The following is a 21,226-nucleotide window of genomic DNA, read 5'->3' as shown; positions in this document are numbered from 1 at the left end:
TTAAAGATGCTGCAATATAGAAGCTGCAGAAAAGGGTTGTGCTGAACAAAATCAGACGAAACCAAATCAAGAAGGAATGCAAAAAGCAAACACATAACATGAATTTAGTAAGAGTGACCTTGAATGCACTTACACCATGCTTGTAACTACAGAATTGTGAAACTTGATGGATTACATATGGTATATGCAGCCTAATGTTTGCTATACCTGATATGTTTCTTTTTTATTTTCTCTTACATACGACATTTTAAATGTATTGATTGAACACATAATTATAAAGTAAGACTTAGTTTTCTCAGAGGGCAGACTGTCAGTGGATCCTTTTCTCATTACCACAAGGATGTAATGCCACAAAGAAGTGTTTGCAGCTGCCCCCGGCCCCAAACAAGCCAATCTGCATACACCAACACACCAACACACACACACACACACACACACACACACACACACACACACACACACACACACACACACACACACACACACACACACACACACACACACACACAAACAAGAGCACACACAGCTCGGTCTTCATCAGGCAGCGTTGGCACAGCGCCCTGAGACGTCGGCACGCATCACGGGCACAAAGGAGCGAAGGAAACCCAGAAAAAAAAGAAAAACAAAAGAAAGACAAAACAAAAAGAAAGAGGCTACAATAAGCACACAGGAAGAAACGAAACGCAACGGATGGCAAGACGACAGAGAAATAAAGGATGAAAGAAAGCGTACCTTGTTTCTGATCCTCGCCACACAGGGAGAGCAGGAGGGATGTTTCTCCTGATTGCTACAGGGTCCACCTGTCTGTCTGTCTGCCTGGATCCCTGTCTGTCTGCCTGTGCATCTGTCTGCCATATGTACCTGTCTGTCTGATGTCTCATATTTTTTTAATGTGCCTTTGTGCTTTGCAGTGTCCTGGTGTTTTTTACATCTTAATCTGCAGTTTATTGTCGCCTGTCAGTCTGTATCTGTCTGTCTGTCTGTCTGTCTGTCTGTCTGTCTGTCTGTATCTGTCAGTCAGACTGTATCTGTCTGTCAGTCAGACTGTATCTGTCTGTCTGTCTGTCTGTCTGTCTGTCTGTGAGACTGTATCTGTCTGTCTGTCTGTCTGTCTGTCTGTCTGTGTGCATCTGTATGTTTGTGCATGCATCTGTATTTTGTCCCTCCCATTTTCGACGTCTTTAGTCGTATAAGGTCTGTCTGTCTGTCTGTCTGCCTGTCTGTCTGTCTGCCTGTCTGCCTGTCTGTCTGTCTGTCTGCCTGTCTGTCTGCCTGTCTGTCTGTCTGTCTGCCTGTCTGTCTGTCTGTCTGTAGCAGTACCCCTCTACAAACACACAACCATGGGAGGCTCAACATCAAAAAAGCAGTCAGATGCTTCAGAGCAAAAGAGTTAAACACAGACGCCGCAGGAAGCGGGTTAGGATGCGGGAAGCCCATGAAGCTTAGCAGCCATCTTGGAGGACATGCAGCAGTGCACAACAAGCCAATGAGAGATGATACCTTTTCTTATGAAAGCATAAGAGATGACCGGAGCCCCCCTCCGTCCAAGGTTTGGACACAAGCCAAGTCGGGCATCCCACATGACCACATTTCTTCCGTTCAATCCCAGCATGCCTTGGCACGATAACGAGTGACTGCAGTCGCAACAGCAAAACAGAGACGACACAGAAAGAGACACAGGAGCTGGATCTCTGCCATGCCTTCCTTGTAGTGAGCTAATGAAGCAAGAAAAGCTTGGATGCACTTCAAGCATCAACTTTCACACACACACAGTGGGGACAATAACCCGAGCCAGCACAGACTGCAGGCATATTGAACACGTCTTTCATATTTATTTCAACATGATCCCACTTCCTGCACAAACAAAAACCACAACAAGGCAAACAGCCGCCAACCTGTCGGAAAACTGGACGTCTTTGTTTATGGTTAAAGTGTTTGTTTGATGTCTTCATTAATGTTTTAGTGTTTTTTTTAGGTAATGCAGGATCACAGTGCAAAGAGGAAATAAGGAAAAGCCAAGAAAGGTATTTGTTGCGTTCAGCGTGGGCATCCTTACCTGGCATATAAGTGACGAGTGGAGGGGAGGAGTTGTTGCATTCAGTGTCTGGCCAACTGTCTGAGATTTAGGGATGTCTGGGTGGATGGGAAGCTAACATGGTGTCTGAAATAAAGGGTGGACCAAGAGGAGGGAGAGGGACTGGAGATACGTAGACTGGAGAGATGACAACAAGCAGAAGAGCAAAGACATCAGGGGTCATCGGTTCCACACTTAATCTGTAATAACAAATTAATAATCATGATAGACTTTCTATCAAATAAAAAAACAAACAGAAAACAAGAAAAAATGCATCATACTGTCAACAAGCATAATTAATGTCATATGTACATATTTGAGTTTTGGCCAGGAAATGTGTTTTGTGAGGTCACAGTGACCTTGACCTTTGACCACCAAAATCTAATCAGTTCATCTATTGAGTCTGAGCGTTGCTAAGTTACCGCGTTCACGAGCATGGGACGGACGGACAGTAAGCTGAAGGCCGAGCATGAGACCCTCTGTCAGACGATGGAGCAGCAGTTAGAGGGACTCAACTCAAGGGATTGACTTCAACCAACCTTGAGCTTGACACCAAACTCCAGGCTGAGAAAAAGGTGAGTCAGTGTCTGCCAAGCTGAGGGAAGAGCTGAAAGAACAGAAGAAGAAAAGCCTCCAACTCCTGCTCTCTGAGGAGAAGGTCCCGCTCAGTGGTGAGAACTGCAGCATTACAGACATTCACTTTTCTCCTCCTCGTGTCTGCGTAGGTTTCCTCCCACACTCCAAAGACAGGACACTCAGGTGAGTTAGACACTTTTAATTGCACCCTGAAACAACAAGTCAATAAAAAATAAATGAAACTTCTCTCTGTATAGTTGTATTTTGTAGTAGTTATATAGTGAGTTGAGACTCAGACTGTTCTGTATAAAAACTGTGCTTCACATTTGCACAATGAACTTGAACTCCACATTTCTAGAAGTCCTGCCCAGATACAAGCGGTCCTATAATTTGGGTCCTTTGTATCGTCAAACGCTAAGTAAGTACATTGTGTAGGGAGAATTCTGTTTATTCTTTCATCATTCTTGTCATCAATAATAAAAAGAAACCCATATGATTCATTTTAGAATTACTCAAGGTGTACTTTCTTTATGTCAGGAAATTAAGTGTGTACGATATATTTATGAAGCATGACTCACCACAAAACTATTGTTCAGGGACATGTTTAATAATTTAAGACACATTTTGGGTAATTAGTGTAGCTGTTGCTTTCTACCCTAATGACATTTTTCAAAAGATTATTTGAACCGATTTCTTGTTTTTCTTAACCTTAATGTACGTCTAAGGTTTCCTGATATTATGCATTAGCTATTCATTTCGTATTGAGCTTTATTGTTTGCCAGTCAGAGAAAAATGTATGCGAGTAATTTGTGGGTAATGTGATCAAATAACATTTTGGGGATTAGCATTAGCAGACTAGCGCGCTAGTTTGTTCATAAATCATTAAAAAGTCTTACTCCATCTACTTAAAAATCATCTCTCTGTGGACATAGATTTGAGTTTATTTTATCACTTTATTTAAAAAAGCCTTTTAACATTGTCCCAATTTACATGAAGCATGAAAATATCCTAATTAAAACATATATAATTTTGGTACATTACAGCATACATTTAGTATTACATCATTAATATCTACAATATATTAGTCATCCAAATGTTATAACCTTATAATAAAGTCAACTTCCTGTTTGATGCAGACCCCCCCCCCCCCACGTAATGTCACAGGAATGAATCTTAGTTTAGGGTTTTAACATTCAAACATTTGCTAATTAGAGCCATATCACTATATCATGACTAAAAACACTGTTGCTCTCAAAGAATTGTTGTCGTGTGCAGCAGCAGAAAAAAACAAAACATTTTATGGATGTATCTTTTTATTTCCTTCAAAACAGGAAAAACTCAAATATCCTCTGTTAAATTATTTATCCATCCAGCAGTTGATTTTAAATTAAACATTTACAAAAGGAAAAATAAAATACAACACAGAGGTTGAAATCATAAATATTCACAGTACGTTTCAAACTTAATCACAAACTCTTCTCAATAATCCTCTATAAGCACTCCTGTGCTTCTGTGTGAGGCAAATCAAATTACTGATTGACGTGTCGTCAAAATGTAAGATTTCCTCCAATCAAGCTGTAACATTGCAGGTTAAGTATTCAAACCATAGTTGGTGGCAGTCCTGAGCATGTGCAAATTCCTTGAACTTTAAATAATTCAAGATGTCCAAGGTTTAACATTTGCTTTCATTCACATTAATTTTTCTTATATGTAGTATAAAGTGCTTTTCCTTCACAAGTTGTTCACTTTCATTTTGGATGATGCATATTTGATAGGAGATATCTTAAGGCGATACAAAAAGTATCCTGGGAAAACAAAGTTGAAAAAAAAAAGTATCCAGGCACTTTTTGGACAGAAAGGAAAAACATCATTCAAGTAGGTAAAATGTTTCTTCTACGACAGTCAAGACAACATAACTGAGCAGAGCTTGGCGTCATCCTCCTCTCCACTACTCTCCTCTCCTCTCCCATCTCTGCTCTTCTTTGACGTCTTCTTCTCGAGTTTCTGTTTCTTCAGCAGCTCCGGGGCGGCTTGCCTCTTCTCCTGTTTGTGCTTCTTTTGTTTCTTCTCTTTTCTCCCGTCGCCCCTGCCGTTCTCCCTGCTAGCTGACGAACTGGTGCTGTTGCTGCGGCTGCTGCGCCTCTCCCCTTCCTCCAGCTCTCTCCCTCCCTCTTCTTGGTCATTGTGGGTATGGTCTTTGTCTTTAAAGTTTGAGCCCAGTAACGTGTCTCTATACGTCTTATGGACCTTTTCATCAGGCAGTTTGGTAGCTCTGCTTATCACGCCGTTTTCCCTGCTGCTGCCACCGGAGAATTTCCCGACTGGGTCGCCCTCTCGCTGCCTGTCTTTCCTCTCTGTGTCATGTGACATTGAATAAGAGTAGGAGTAGGAGTGAGAGGAGGAAGGGGGATTCCTCTTCGGGGCCGAGGCAAACCTGCCTTGCTCCCTCCCTGTCTCTCCCTCCCTTGTTCTCTCTTTCGATCGTTTGCTCTCTTTAGGCCTATTCCTCGATCTCTCCCTCTCCCTCTCCCTGTCCCTCCGTCTATCCATCCTCTTCTCCCCGTCTCTGTCAGTTCGGTCTCTGCCACTAGAGGGAGCCACACTACTCTGTGAAGTGGACAAAATGGGAGTTTTCTCTCTCTCCCTGTACCTTCCTCTCTCTATTTCCACTGCCCTCTCTCTCTTTCCCCCATGATCTGTTTCAATGGTGGTTGCTGTCTCAGCGGTCACAGACATGGACGGTGAAGGCAGAAATGTTGCAAGAGCATCCGCTTGAACTTCGATTGCTCCTTCCTCAGATTTTTCCTTTTCCCATTTGGAGCGAGGGACCTGAGACAGAGAGTGAAGGCGTGATTGAGATATTAGGCAAGATATGTTGTTGCTTGTATGATGCACAAAACACAAAGGATTCCCAATTACAATTATACAAAATGCTTTATTTCCATTCCCCTAAGTCATGATGCAACTCCCTCCACACATTTTAATTGACCTGGGCACACAGACAAACCTGTGTGACTACGAGCTTGTCCTCTTGGTCTGCAGCTCTGTCCTGGGTGTATTCCTCCAGTGTTGTCACCTCCGTCTTCTTCTCCTGAAGATCCTCATAGCTGCAGTATTTAACATACACACCTTGAATTTAAAATCAGCACACATTTCATGGAACTTCTTAGATAAGTCTGTTAATTGAAAGGTTTAACGTGTGGAACCTGAAATAACTGATATAGTAACACTGTGTGATTTTAAAAAGGAAATTATTTCCTAACTTTTTCGCTAAACCCAACAGTTTAACATATTGTTATATTGGTTACGGATGTGGGTGAGTAGACAAGAAACTTAATGTAAAGCAGATGATTAAAGCAACAATCCTTAAGATTGTCATGAAATCAAACTAGCAGAAACATTCTGACCTGCCACCGTCCAACGCAGTTTTCGGTCCGTCATGGCGGCCCTTGTTTCTGCCCTTCTGGGACTTGGACCTCATAGTGTCTCCTTCTTCCCTCCACTTCCCTCCCTCCATCGGCGCCTCCTCTGGTTTTGACTCCCCCGGCAAGTTTCCTCTGTTTACCTTGAATGGGCTTTCTCCCTCTGCCCTCTCCTCCCGGGTTTCTGCGACCAACTCTCCGGTCGCTTGTCCTTCCTTTCCTCTCCTCACGCTCCTCCTCCTGTCATTTGTCACCTCTTCTCCTTTGCTGGCCGCCATCCCGTCTCTTTCATCCCACTGTTTTTTACTCTCCTCCTCCACTTCTCTGCGGGGACTATGCCATACGTCAAAGTCCTCCTTTTCTCTGACGTCTTTCTTCTCTCCAATGTCTTTTTCCTCTCCTGCATCATCCCTGAAGGTAGCTTTCTCCCATTTCTGTCTTGCCTCTCCTTCTGGTTTTATTTGTTCTCCAGACACACCTTCCATGTCTCTGCTGGATTCCTTCTTTTCATTTGCTTCTATTTCTGTTCTATTACCAGCATCAATTTCTGATTGAGTTTTTCCTGTAACGCTCTCATCCTTCATTTTCCCTTCCAGGTTTATGTTGATGCTTATCTTCTTCTGTGGTTTTACCTTTATCCCTCCCTCCCAGATGTCTCTCTCTGTCAAAGGCCAGGGTTTCCTGTCCATTTTCTTCTCCATCTTTGGCTTCTTTCTGTCAAATGGATTTGGGGATTCACTCTTGGGGGTTTCGGGGTCCTTAAGGCATTTGCTGCTTTGAGCCTTCACAAAACCTCTCTCCGTGTCCTCTCGTTTTCTTTTTCTATTCTTCTCTGATCTGGAGTCAGAAGCTCTGCTTCCTCCAGGGTCTCTGTATCTGTCCGTGTCCACTCTGCCTGCCTCTTTCTTGGGCTTTTCTCGGTGCCGTCTCCCCACATCCTTCCTGGAGTCTGAATGTTCGCCTCTTCTACATCCTTTCTCCATTTCTGAATTATTTTGTTCTCTGCGTTTTCTTTCATAGTCTTTATCCAAACGTTTATCTGGTTTCAGGAGAGGTCGGGCAGATTCTAAGGCATCACTGGCAGTTGCTTCGTCCCGTGCTGGGCTGCCACCCTTGCAGGCCTTTGTTCCAGGGTTGTGCCTCCTCTTCTCCTTTCTGCAGTCCTCTGTCGAGTCTGACTCCTCTTTTCTATCTTTCTCATATTTCTTCATGCTCTTTTGCTCATGTTTTAAGCTGCTGCGGTTCTCCAAATTCTTGGTGATTAGCTTGTCTTTGCATCCTTCTTGCAGATCCACTTCCTCACTGCCCTTTGGAAATGCGATTGGCAGGCGGCTGTACTTCTCAGTGCGACTCTGCTGACTTGCCCTCGGCTGAGCTCCGTCTTCGGATGGTGTTGAGCGCCCGTCGCTGGACGACTGAGAGGGAGGGGACCGGCTGTCGCTGGAAGAATGAGACGGAGAGGAGTGGCTGTCACTGGATGACTGAGAGGGCGTGGAGCGTCTGTAACGTGAAGACTGAGACGGAGGGGAGCGGCTGTCACTGGATGACTGCGATGGAGGGGAGCGTCCGTCCAGTCGGGCGGTGCGTCTACCTTGGAGTTGGTTGTGAGAGTCCGAGTTAGCGTGTAAGGGATGTCCGCTTTCTTCTCTGTTCCCCCACTGAGGAGGACGAAGAAGATTGAGGAGGGGAAGAGGCATCTGGTGGAAATGGCCGACATAGCTGCTGAAATATTTATCACACCACTCTTTGTACTCGCCTTTCCACTGCAGGTAGCGCTCTCTGTCCAGGTCCAGGCTGCTACTTTGATTTGCATGCTGAGCATACATGTTACTAGCTAAACTTCCCCCTGAGCCGTGATGTTCACCTCGCCTCCTGGAGTCGTGGCTGCTCGAAGACGATTTCTTATTGTGGTGCCGACTGTGATGGCTGTTTTTGCGGTGATCTGACGGGGACTTGGACCTGGAATGGTAAGCCACTCGAGGTGAAGAAGACGAGGACGGTGTAGGAGAACGTTTGTAACCATAACTATAGGAGTGGGAGGAATTAGAGCGGGTGGGGGGGTCCCTGTGGTGGGAGTAAGATGAGTGGGGTCTGGAAAAAAGAAAGAAAGAAGAAAACATTTGTGTCATATATCGCACACTTAAGGCAGCATTTAGTTTCAGTCGCCTCATTTCATTTCCCATCGTCTATGAAAGAGAGGGGCAACAGTGTCAATGTTGTACTTTGTATGAATAATGTTATGGTAAAAAAAAAGAAAGAAAATAGAATAAATACAAAGAAAAATGACCTTGATCTGCCTTGGGACCTGGACCTGGACCGAGATCTGGACCTGCTTGAAGAGCGAGAGTAGGAGCGAGAAGATTTCGAATTAGAAGACTTTGAATTAGAACGAGAAGAGGAGCGTCTGTGGGAAGATCCTCTGTGAGGTGACCTGAGTGACAAAGATAGAGAAGGTAACAAGTGAGGGGAGGTAAGATATATATTGGGGTTGGGTATTGTTTGGATTTTAACGCTTCCGGTTCCGATACCGGTTCTTCTTATCGATTTAGGATTTTATCGGTTCTTGATTCAGATTCTTTGAGGGGGGCTCAAAAGATATCACGTGTTTATTCCACAGAATTGTTTTTTATTTATTAAGAGAGAGAGAAAACCTGCGGCTTACCTTTCCTTCTTTTTCTGATGCCTGTACCACTCCTTGGGGATGAGGGCAGGGATGGCGGTAGAGGGACACAGGGAAGGGATGGGGGCACCCTGGAGGTTTGGGAGTGTCCAGACGGCAGGTGGGTATCCAGGGGGGTAAGGGCTGAGAGGCTGCGGAGCGGTGAGGAATGTGTGGAAATGGGGGGAGGGAAATAGAGGAGGAGGAGGAGTTGCTGGATATGAAGAGGAGGAGGGAGGACGCTTCTGGGTGTTAGGTTGAGTCCAGCCTCCAGTGGGACAACCTGAGGGGGAAGAGGAGCTGGGGGGGGGGGGGGGGGGAAGAGGAAGGAAGAGTAAATTACATCAGTCTTGAAACAGTGGGTAAAATACATACTAGTACGTATGACACACATCTTCACTGACCTTTCCCAGCACGTTGACGGCCCAGGGGGTCTTGGGGGTGGACCTGTGGATTCAGGGCAAAGATGGTGTTGGCTGTGTTACTGCAGTTCTGGACATAATGATAAATCAATGCTTTGCTTTTAGTAATAAGATAACAAAACACACATGGAGAGAATAATGAATGGACAGAAAGGGACACTGTGATTTGTGCTGTTCACACTGTTGCTGAACGTAGCCTTTGTCACTCACCTGAGGGGAGCGGCTGTAGATTTACACTGACCGTCTGGGGCTGCTCTCCCACTGGTGTAAGTTCAACCTGAGCAGACACAAACATCACAGATTTCATACAGAGAAACGTTGCAGCATTGCGTTAGTGTGTCCGTGTCTGTCCTCACCAGTGGGATCAGCTTTGAAGGAGCATCAGTTGGGTCTTTGGGTGAAACCGGTACAGACGGGGCGGCGGCAGCATCCGCCGTGTCGCCGTGCGTCTTTTCTTCAGCCTCTCTGAATAAACAGCAGATACATCACAGTGACACATGAACGCAACATCAGGGTGATTGTTTTTCAGTTCTTCAATCTCAAATCCAAAGAGCCATATTTGATTGTACAGAGTTCTGAACGCAACCCAAAGTTTATTTTATCCAAAACAAAACAGAAAAATGCTGTCTGATTATTAATACGCTGGTTTTGTGTGAAAACAAACTCGTGTCCACACAAGGGTGTCAGAGTTCATGGAGACCTTTGTCCACATTTAAACACCTGGACAACATAGGAGCGGCTAAATCTACTTATGTGTCCTCTTTACAGGTCGCAAACAACATCCCAGCCAACATGTAGTGTTTGTGTAAGTTTGTGTAATATATGTAATATGCGACCGCCTTGAAATCCTTCAGATTTCAGTTCCGGGTGATTTTGAAACACCCGTGGTTACCATGGTAACAGCAAGTGTGGTTAAATACTAGAGTAAACTCTCCTTGAACATCTGCTCTGTCAGAAATCAAACAGAAGGGGATTACAACTTTAAACTCTTAAGAATTATAACTTTAAAAAGGTGCCACAACAACACATCTTTAGAGCCACATGTTAGCGTGACACCCAGGTGAGGCAGCAGAGCACCACAGAGTCATTTTACTGGTGTGCGAGTGTGTTTAAGTACTTGTTGGGTGTTTCCAGGATGCTTTGCACCGGCTGGAGGGAAGTGCTGGGAGAAGAGGCGGGGCTTGTTGCTGTGGGCGTAGCCCCACACACCTGAGACGATGGAGGTGTGTCTACAGCCTGCGAGTTGTGCCGGAGAGGGTCCTAAAAAAAAGAAAATGGGATCAGAATATAGTAGAGCAAGCAAGGGAAAACCTTCAGCAGAGACATAATGATTAACAACAAAGAATATCTAGACATGACAATATACATGCACATTTCTCAGTTAGTGTAAGTATGGAGAATACAGTCTGCTGTGCTTTCTAACATTTGTCTAAATGAAGAACTCTTGAGACTTGACAAACATCTGATTGTGAAAATAAAACAGTAATTATTCTGTTTGCTCCTGAGCCATGCAGGCACAGTGCCACTCTAATTTCTGCCTCCAAGATGAAACACATCATTATGGAGGTTCACCTGCTGTCTGTTGATCGACAGGAAAGGCTTCGGCGGTTGGCTCTGCACGGTGAGAGGGGACGGGGTGGGGGCAGGGCTCGGCGTCGGGGTTGGATTTTGGGATTGTGACGCACCACTCCCTCTTTTCAGACTTTTAGCGAAGCCTCGCTCTTTCTTAAAATTGTCCACAGCCTGTGTTGGGAGAAACAGTAAATACTGATTATACTGATGTTAAAAACAAGGAAAACTTCCGTCAGACAGAGATAATGCACAAATCAACTCCCCACAAAAACACAATTAATTAACTCTCTCCATTCCCCGACAACCCGAACATCAAAACTTTTTTTCTCAATTCACCTGTCGGAGAAATTTATTGGCTATCAGGGTATCAGGTGAGACATCTGATTGGCTACAAGTGGGGCAGACATGTTCCTCTGAATCCAGTAAGGCAGTGCGAATACCTGAGCAAGACATAAAGATCAACATCATTTATTAGAGAATACTTTTTGCTGGGCAAAGTACCTCAGGAACAGAATTACTTTTTCTCTAAAGCACAGTATTGGTACCAGTGTTTCCCCTAGGTGCTCACCGTGCGACGGGGAGGGGGGCACTGTGTGTCAGCTGCGAACCCCCTCCCTTAGCAAGCGAAGGAGAGAATGTGAATGCGAGTACAAACTGAAACGTGCACATAAATTAGATCAATAGCATAAGCGTTTAGTTTATTGAATAAAAGAGACCTGTCAATGTGAAAAGTGAGTTGTGAATAAAAAATATATATCTTTTTATTTAATTCGAGAAAAAAACACCTTGATGTTTTGTTCAGCGCCCTGCCAAGACAATGGTAGGGGAAACACTGGGTACACGTGTATCTGTGTGTGTTTTGTGTGTAGCACTCACAGTCGTCACAGTAGCTGTTTCCACAGCAGGGTATGACCACGGCGTCGCTCAGCAGGTCATGACAGATGAGACAGAGGAGTTCCTCGGGCACAGGATCCTCCTCGTCTTCTGACTGAGGGTTCTCCTGTGGAACGAACGGAGGCCTCTCCTTCTTGCCAATGGCGTACGCCTCACTACGGACAAAACATTAGCTTTTTATGTGCCTCGGATATGATACATCGTTATACGTTATGTGTATTTATTTCATTTAATGTTTCCTTTTATTATAGGTTAGGTTTATTATCATTAATATGTCATAAATGTAATCATCACTACTTTACGTGAATATATATATTTGAGTTGATGGATGATTATTATGTTTACAATGCACTTTCTACAAGTACATTGTGCATCTGTGTATTGTGTTCCCTGGGTATTATATTTAACGGAATAGTTCAATATTTTGGGGATTTGTTTATTTGCTTAGAAAAATCGGATGATATCACTCTCGTGTGTGGATGTTAAATATAAAGGCTACTGCCAGCACGTGGGTTTAGTTAAATACTGGAAACAAGATATTAATTTGTGAACTTTAGAGGGGCTGGTGGGCAGAACGTGCCACCTCTGGACAGAGCCAGTCTTTATGCTAAGCTAAGCTAACAGGCTGCTGGCTGTAGCCTTGTATTTAACGTACAGATATGAGAGTGGTATCAATCTTCTCATTCAACTCTTGGCAACAAAAAAAAGCCTATAAACGTATTTCCCAGGTTGTCAAACAATTCCTTTAAAACAAAAAGACAAACTTTTTATTTTTACTCACGCATCTATGGCAGGAACCGCGTAACGTCCACAGCTAGTCAGCATGGCTCCCTTTATGCTGGGATCGTCCACCTCTACCATGAAGGAACGAGGGATGCCTGAGCTTTTCTTTATTCTCACAGGGGTCTCAAGGTTTTTATCCTGCTGACAAACAAACACATTACAGTCAACACCTAAGAACATGTTGGCACAGTATAGCTAAAATATAAAGACACACACTAAACATCAGCACCTCCAAATCTGAGGCCATGGCTCTCAGCAGGAAACCGGTGGATGGCCTACTCCGGGTAGGGAATGAGCCATTACCCCAAGTGAAGGAGTTCAAGTACCTCGGGGTCTTGTTCGCGAGTGAGGGGACAATGGAGCGAGAGATTGGCCGGAGAATCGGGGGCGGTATTACAGTCACTTTACCGCACCGTTGTGACGAAAAGAGAGCTGAGCCAGAAGGCAAAGCTCTCAATATACCGGTCGATCTTCGTTCCTACCCTCACCTATGGTCATGAAGGCTGAGTCATGACCGAAAGAACGAGATCACGGGTACAAGCGGCCGAAATGGGTTTTCTCAGACGGGTGGCTGGCGTCTCCCTTAGAGATAGGGTGAGAAGCTCAGCCATCCGTGAGAGACTCGGAGTAGAGCCGCTGCTCCTTTACGTTGAAAGGAGCCAGTTGAGGTGGTTCGGGCATCTAGTAAGGATGCCACCTGGGCGCCTCCCTAGGGAGGTGTTCCAGACACGTCCAGCTGGGAGGAGACCCCGGGGAAGACCCAGGACTCGGTGGAGAGATTATATCTCCTCACTGGCCTGGGAACGCCTCAGGATCCCCCAGTCGGAGCTGGAGGATGTGGCCCGGAGAAGGGAAGATTGGGGTTCCTTACTGGAGCTGCTGCCCCCGCGACCCGATCCCGGATAAGCGGTAGACGATGGATGGATGGATGGACACTAAACATGTTCTTTGGAGAGCAAAGTTTGTACTCGAGATGGCACATGTCCAGCTCTTACCCCGCTGGTGGGACAGTTCCTGATGTGGTGTCCAGTACTTCCACAGCGATAACAGGTGTAGTTCGCAGGAAGTCCAGCAGTAAACTTCTTGTTGTAACTAGAGAGAGAATGAGACGGGGATAGATGAAGAAAAACATTTAAAGAAAAGCAGGGAGACTGAATAAACAAAGAATAAATAATGTACAAAACACAGGAAGAGGAACAGACGGAAAATGAGGGAGGAAAATGACGGAAGCTAGAGACAAAGTGAAACATGGAGATACAGAAGTTAGGGGTTTGAAATGATTGACGGAGTGACTCACTTCAAGTCGAAGGCGGACTGATTCATCATAACTTTGATCTTATCCTCCTCTGACACATCCACATCAGCCAGGTTAGCCATCTGCATTTACACACACAAATATATGTGTGCAACAGACACAGAGATGTCACAGGGAGAGGTTGAATTAAAAACAGACTGACACGATCCTGAGTAATTAGGCACAGCAAAGAAGAAATTGAAAAGAGAGTATACCTTGGTGAAAAAGGGTACAGCTCTGGAAGAATTCTGGTCATCCATCTGTTAGAAGTAAACACACAATCACTTTCACTGATGAAGCGACAAGAGCCTCCAGGTTACACGTGTTGGGGGAAAAGATTGAGAGCTCTTTCTTCATATATATATTGAAAAACTAAAAAAAGGCTCAATGTTTTTCTCCAAAACAAGACCATTTGTCCGGCTAATCTTGATGCTTTACCTCCGGCACCATCGTGTAACACCATGTACTGTAACATGGGGGAGCAGTAACTGCTGTATGTCATGTCTTCACTTTAATAACTGTTTGAGCGGAGATACAACTGTATAGCCGCATCCAGCAGTGATTTTCATACAGAGTGGGTAATACATGTCTGTTCTCATCCCAGGATTACTGCCTCAGCACCTCCTGCCACTTCTCATCCCTCTAAACTTGCTACCCTGAAAACAAAGAAGCCAACAATATAATGCTCGCTGGGAATTTCTTACCTGTCAGGCGAACATTTTGTTGGATAAAAAACATCTTTGCTTTCACCAGCTAATGTCTACTCCTTTCTTGTTTCTGTGCACCTGTGTTTCCTCTACTGTGCTGGAAGAGACACCGAGAAAGCTCGTCTGTCGGGACACAAGTTTGATCCAGCAAGTATTGGACTATGAATTGCCATTAAATATTTATGCTCCCCAAAAGTATGAATCCTAAAATCTTTGGAGATCCCCTGACTTCTTATCAAGCGTCACTCTTGGTTATTTGATTACTTGATAATAATTTAAAAGTTAAAAGTCTTGTCAAGTCAAATCTGTCATTTGTCCAATACTTTGGTTTATGACCAAATATCTTCAAAACTAATGACATTACCATCAGCCTCAGCTGTGTTTAGTGCTACCAGGCTATATTAACAGAAAGGACTTTTTTTTCTTTATATAAACAAGAAATAATATTCACAATTTACAGCAAATACAGTAGTCAGGGTCAAGTATTGTGACTACTGATGTTTACATTTACTCAATAAATGTATTTCTAACTAAATAAGGATTAAACCAACTTTATAAAAAGACAAATATCTACTCACTAACAAATAATAAACACAATAATAAAAAACTTACAAGTTCCCACTTTTTGTAAAAAAAAAACCTAATTGTTTTACTTAAATCCAAAGTGCTAAACTATATTATATTGTTTATGGCAGTTTGACAGATCTTCCTGCCTGGTTTTATTAAAGCTCAGCCAAATCTGATTACAAAAACAAAAAGAGCTATGAAGTTGCATTATGGGAAATGTAGGCTCCAGTGATTAAAAGATTGCCACATACTGAAAGTCAGGATCTCTTTCTCTGCTGCTTTGATGTCAACACATTTTTTTATGCCTTTTTTTGAGTCCCCCAACTTTGTGAAAGTGCAATACTAAAATCGCTTAAGTATCAAATTAAACTTGTCCAAAAGATCCCACTATATGTACCATTTATTTTTTGTAAAATGTGTCTTTCCTGCAAAGGGAAAATTTGGACATAAGATAATAACGATCAATCAGAAATTTTCAATGATGATCCATACCGACGTCTCCAAAACGTGTTATCAGCGTGTGCATTCTCTCCAGTGAAGTCAAACACATAATCAATACATAAGACAGCTTCATAACAAACGACTTTATTGGCAAAAAAACACAAAATAATTAAAAAGTTTGTGTAGTCCAACAAAGAGTGGCAGACACTCCTACTGAGAAACCAGAGAGAGAATGAGGTCAGGTCACACTAACTAAAGTAAAAGGCTTTTGGGAAGTGTTTGAGTTAGTGCACAGGATCACAAACACAACTGACACTGCAAGTGAGTGAGTTTGAGCGAAGCATTGTTTATTTACTCTTGAACTAAAGCCTGAATTATAAACCCTTTTCACGTTTTAAGGGAGGTAGTGTTTAGTTTACATTTCAAAACATTCAAACAATGTTACAAACCTTCACGACATTAACTTCTTTACCCGATAAGAAGAGTTTGGTGGGTGTTGACGACACATTTCCTCGGCATGTGCTCACTTCACAAGAGTACTATTAGATTACCCTTCTACTAAATTTGAATTTTGTGACGTTCTTTTGTGATTGTTTTACTCCAGTCATATCTGGCAACTGAATGAGATTCAATATACTAAATAAAAAAAACATCTTAAATTAAAATTGTATTTAAAGATTTACACCAGTGCAAGCTACACAGATATCAAAAGAGGCTACTAATATAGACATCTCCAAATGTAATAAGACGTCTGAAAGCAGCTCATGGATAAGAGGCTACTCGGCAGTGACTGTTATATTAGCAGCTCATAAATCAACAGTTGGTTTTATCAGCTGTGGATAGCTGGCCGGCATGATAATTCTTTGACCCGCCCGAGCAGCTCCCACCACAGATAGCTACTGAATGATATTGTGATGACACAGCAGCTTGTTAGATGACCAGCTGACAGCCATTATTAGAGAGAATATATACTTTCCTTTATGGTTAGTAATACAACACTGGTTAAATTGTAAACGGTCTAACTGCAAACTTTACTTTTTAATATCTTATTTTATTTATTGTCATTGTAAAATATGGTTCCGCTCAGAGCAGCGGCTCCCTGTAAATCAAATCCTGACAAGCGCACTACTTCCTCTTTGCAACAGGAACTTAAACGGCAATAGAGGCTTTTAATATTAGATCATGGTTTCGTGCGTTTCAAAAACCAAAGCACACATTCCTGTTCAAGCACAGATATTAGGCCATGTTAACGACAACAATGTGTGTGTTTAGTGGAGATTCAGGAGAAGAGGTGCAGTGGGATTTTGGTTTGGTTACGTACTGCTTTGAAGGCTCCAAAGGCGTGGTTAGTCTGGAGGTCTGATCGCTCACTGAAACAGAAAAAAAGAGAAGAATTTTAAACCAGTCACCCATGACAATGCAACACCCTGGAAAGCAAAGATTAGGACTGAAATGACAAAGTGCAAAATAAAAATATGACAAACAAAAGTGAATCGCACACTTTGAAAACCATCCTTGTTTGGGGGTTTAGAACGTTTTTATCTTGAGTTACGATGTGCTAGGCCGCTTCTAAGGAAGTCCGGTGACTTAGTGCGACAAAGTCTGCATAGGGAGAGTGTCGGGTTTGATGAACGGGTCAAAAAAACAAACAGCCAGGTTACCCAGGAAACCGCTGTCCCAAGTTAAACCAAAAGACAGCGTTGACTTATTTTAACGTACCTATGTTACGTGACTTGAGTACCTAGCATTAGTTAAGTACACATTGGCTACTTTTTATAACATTTTTACAAAAAGGCACAATCTTTTCCTAAACCTAACCAAGCAGTTGTGTTGACTAAACAGGTTCTGCACAGGCACAGTGATCACTGGACATTTGTAGGAAAACGCACATATTAGTTTTCTGAGACATCATACGAAGTATGACGATGCGTTGTACCACTTCAATTGGTGATTTCCTACATTACCCAGAATGCTCCTATGAAGTCCTCCTATGAACGTGTTTAAAGTCAGCTTGATAACATTTATTCTTTAGCATTTGTTTTATTTTTTATTATTTTCTCCACCTGTAATAACGTGTAAAGCTAACAAGTAAAAGCACAACATTAAATATGTTCATTTTATTGTCCAACCTGTAATTTAGATGGAAAATGATACTCCTTTGGCTGAAGAAACTTATGCTGCATGTCTATTTTTTCTATGGTTAGATTTATCTCCATGTTTGCTTAGTGTTTATGACCCTAGGAATAAACCATTTCTGTGTTTCTGATGGACAACCTGATGTTTACTGTTGGTGTGTTCTCCTGCATCATGGCAGCTTAAAAACCTCAACATTTGGTCCAGTTAATTGTACAACAAGACAAACACCCCGACAATAAAGTGGACCTATACATTCCAGTTATAATCACAACTGCAACTGTTTTGTGTTTATAGTGAATCTTTCCTTTACTTGAATTTACATTTGGAGTTTAATGTGGATGTAAAAGCCTTTAAAATGACTCAAAGTTAAGGCTTACTTGGAAGCCGACTGTCAAGTCTGCTCGTGCAGGTGGAGAATTGATTTGCTGCATTTAATCTTGTGGGCGGTGTTGCACCACTCTTCAGCCCTCATTCCTCTCCACCCATCTGCATGGTGCTGCTGACGGGGCTAATCACATGACCGCCAGTGTGTTCCAGTGAGGTCTTTTCCTGCTTTCCATGCATAAAACCCCACAGCACTGCTGGCTGTCCTGTCTAAGCCTAATATCTGGGTAATCCCTGTGAACGTCACCATGGAGTTACATGGAGTTCTACTCCTGTGAACATATTTTATCATGGTAGTGTTACCCAAAAACCCTGTTTAATCCACTATGGACCATCAACTGGAAGATTCAGGCCTCTGTATTGATTTATCAAGATGTTTATAGCATTGTTTTCTTCAGCATTGTGGTAAACACATGCTGCTGCTCAAAACCATCCCCATAAAGCAAACACAACAAGGACCCCTCCTGTATTATGTTAACCTGAGCTCTATTTGTTATACTGCCAAGAGTTTAGGATCTACATTTATAGTCAAATATGTAATGCACATTTCTTAATTATACATGTTCCTATTATTGAGACTGATGACTGGAATCTGTCATCAGCTCACCTTTTGATTTACTACAACATACTAGTTCAAGATGTACTACGGCTGAAACCAAAGATTATCTTCATTATCGGTTAATCTGACGATTATTTTCTTTTCGTAAAAAATGTTGTCTCCCAGTTTTTCAAAGTCCAAGGTCATGAATTTAAAATGTCTTGTTTTGTCAGTCCAAAACCCAAAGATATGCACTTTAATATGATATAAAACACAGAAAAGCAGGAAATCTCCATATTTGAGACGCTGAAAACAGCAATTTTTGCATGAAAAAGTACTTTAACGAATATAGCTGCCGATTCTTCCGTCGATCAACTAATCACACAGTCGACTAATCGTTGCAACTCCAATATTCACTCTCATTTTTATATTAAAATGATCTATTGTCCTGTATGTTTCAGGTGTTAGCAGGGTATAGACTTTGCACTGGCAGCAATATCAACAATAACATTACTGCAGGAATTCAGCTACAACCAAGAAACACACTTACATGTGGCGGGTCTTGTGTGAGCTGGACTTTCCTCCGATGATTGGGATTCTCCTGACGATGACCGAGGAGCCTTTGGGGATCGAACCTTCATCATCTGTGTACTCTGAGAGGGAGAGAAGGAGTAAGTGAGAGTTTAAAGTCTTAAGGATCAGCACACAAAATTTAAAGATATTCAGTTTTCTATCATAGAGGCTGTAGCCAGTAAAGTATTGGCATTTTTGTCAAAAAGTAGTTGCCGATTAGGATGAATAAATTATACATTTTGTCAAATCTTCTGTGAGAATCTGCTAACATAAACGGATCCGGTAGATACTTTCTGAAGCAATAAAAAAAAATGCTTTGAATGGGTTTATTCTCTTTTTTTAAACAAGACAATCAAGTCTTCATATACATTTTACAATCTGGTATACTCTTTCAATACTGTTGGTATGAATTGTGAATCAAACCAAAGTTAAGAAAATATTGACACCCTTTGAATCCTGAAATCCTTGTGAGAACACAGACTGCATGACACAGCACTGTTGTAAGACTGCCATCTGATGAAAGAAGCCTGGAAAAAGCTTCCCAAGACTTCTGACACTCTTTTTCTTATCGTTTTCTTTACCATTACTTTTCTGTAAACTTTCTGCACACTCTTACATAGAGGTTGTGCGTTTAGTGGAAACACATTACTCAGCGTATGAAGGGTTTCAGAGCTTATCTGCAGGATATTGACACACTCTTAAGGTGGCATTCATAGCTGATCATTATGTTTGATCTGCAGGACACTCCTTAGCCTTCTTTTAATTTAATGAGTTTACTTTAATCTATATTGGTTATCACTGATGATTCATATATTGATGATTTTCATTCATTCATGCGTGTGTGCATGTGTGTCTGGACTTTTGGTCATGACTAGGCTGTGCTCCGACCCTACTTTTGCTATTTTTATCCCACATCTCTTTTAGGACTTTTAAAGGCTTGGCCCTGACCGAGCTGATCCACCATCACCAGTCCGTGTAATTAAAAGCATGAAGCGTAAATGCAGCAGGAATGTGGCCCCTTTTGTTCTTGCTTTGAGTTTTCTGGACCCCCGATCGAGCTGAAAGGGGTGACGCAGCTCCCTCTCACCACACAGCTGTCAAACCTGTACCACGTGTTTTCTTCCAAAGTTTAAAACTGTCGGGATAAACACACTCTTTTCAGTCCCTACACATAACGTCTTTTATTACCTTCTTTGTTCTGTGCATTTGTGATCTGCAGGTCGCAGTCCCCGGCTCGGAGCTTCTCCCTGCCCATGATCTGCCTCTTCAGATCCCTCAGCGTGACGTGGAGGCCGTCAAAAACCACCGTGTCGTAGCTGAGTTTGGAGGAGAATTTATAATGAACATGAGTCATGCTGAAATAAATCAAAAACCTCGCCCTACACTGTCCGAAAACGGACAGCTGATAGTTTGTCTGCGTTGACGGAACACCTGTATCGTGGTAGTTGCTATGACAGTACAAAGTTAGCTAACGTTAACTAGCTGGTGTTAGCAGCCGGCTGCGTCGAGCTTCCCTGGTCTGCGGCTAACAAGCTAGGTCATTAATTAACAAGTGCCGGATAAAGTAGCTTTCACAGCATGACATTTCCCGGCGTCTGTTGGAACAGCAGCAGACACTCAAATCAAAACGCACTCCGTCAGTTTCCAGTCTAATTTGAACTTTTATTCCTTCCAATGCTGCTATCAACCCGAAGAGTTCGCTGACAGAAACCACCAGCTGTTTCCACAAGCAACGGCTCGTCAGCACGGTGCACGCACCAACTGATGCTGCATTCATGTGATCCCCACACACTCCGACTTTCAAGTATCGGAGTTATTACTGCAATCGCATTTATCCCTCATAATATCCTGTATCGTTTTATATTTATTGTAGATGTATTGCAAAAGTTTCATTGTTTTTGTACTTATGTGTTTTGAGAAACTTTCGACTTTTTTTTACAAAACATTGCTTTTTTTATCAGGTGTTTTGCTTTGTATTTCGTTATCTGTATTCACTTCTTCCTACTTATCGGACATACTTACTGTAAATAAGTTGTTTACTAGGACTTTGCTTCATATGTTCGTTAAGTATTCTTGTTTTGTGCTCTTACTTATAGTATATATACATAAAAAAAGAAAAATAAATATTATTATTTCTTACCTTCATGTTAAAAAAAAAAAATCTCAACTGATGTTATAATATAA

The 21,226-nt window shown here is 42.5% G+C and overlaps 1 protein-coding gene across 3 annotated transcripts; it reads right to left on the bottom strand.

Annotated features, from left to right (window-relative positions):
- Window positions 1–3,945: 3,945 nt before the first annotated feature.
- Window positions 3,946–20,817, bottom strand: rbbp6 (retinoblastoma binding protein 6). 3 transcript variants are annotated; one of them, XM_029437674.1, is made up of 20 exons: window positions 20,676–20,799; window positions 20,231–20,358; window positions 19,020–19,122; window positions 16,733–16,781; window positions 13,912–13,956; window positions 13,700–13,779; window positions 13,398–13,494; window positions 12,401–12,543; window positions 11,602–11,774; window positions 11,062–11,165; window positions 10,726–10,896; window positions 10,271–10,413; window positions 9,510–9,618; window positions 9,364–9,430; window positions 9,136–9,178; window positions 8,735–9,031; window positions 8,360–8,503; window positions 6,058–8,163; window positions 5,658–5,757; window positions 3,946–5,479 (listed from the first exon to the last, which is right to left on the bottom strand). In XM_029437674.1, exons 2-20 carry the CDS (start codon window positions 20,295–20,297, stop codon window positions 4,553–4,555), a joined length of 4,968 nt encoding a protein of 1,655 aa, XP_029293534.1. In that variant the 5' UTR covers window positions 20,298–20,358; window positions 20,676–20,799; the 3' UTR covers window positions 3,946–4,552. The 3 variants fall into 3 exon arrangements, with proteins under 3 accessions (XP_029293534.1, XP_029293532.1, XP_029293533.1); XM_029437672.1 differs by having other exon boundaries at window positions 20,231–20,817; XM_029437673.1 differs by having other exon boundaries at window positions 12,401–12,540; window positions 20,231–20,817.
- Between the last annotated feature and the right edge of the window lie 409 nt (window positions 20,818–21,226).

The sequence above is a fragment of the Cottoperca gobio genome, chromosome 8, assembly GCF_900634415.1.
Source record: "Cottoperca gobio chromosome 8, fCotGob3.1, whole genome shotgun sequence".
NCBI lineage: Eukaryota > Metazoa > Chordata > Actinopteri > Perciformes > Bovichtidae > Cottoperca > Cottoperca gobio.
Note: the sequence above shows the minus strand (reverse complement) of the source record. Positions and strands in the feature narration are given on the sequence as shown.

Excerpts from the sequence above, each read along its gene's own strand:
- rbbp6 (XM_029437672.1), bottom strand. The coding sequence starts at position 20,396 with ATGACTCATGTTCATTATAAATTCTCCTCCAAACTCAGCTACGACACG. Across the intron at positions 16,782-19,019 it reads TCACACAAGACCCGCCACAT|TGAGCGATCAGACCTCCAGA; the intron begins GTAAGTGTGTTT and ends TTTCTGTTTCAG. Across the intron at positions 11,166-11,601 it reads AAACAGCTACTGTGACGACT|GTATTCGCACTGCCTTACTG; the intron begins GTGAGTGCTACA and ends TGTCTTGCTCAG.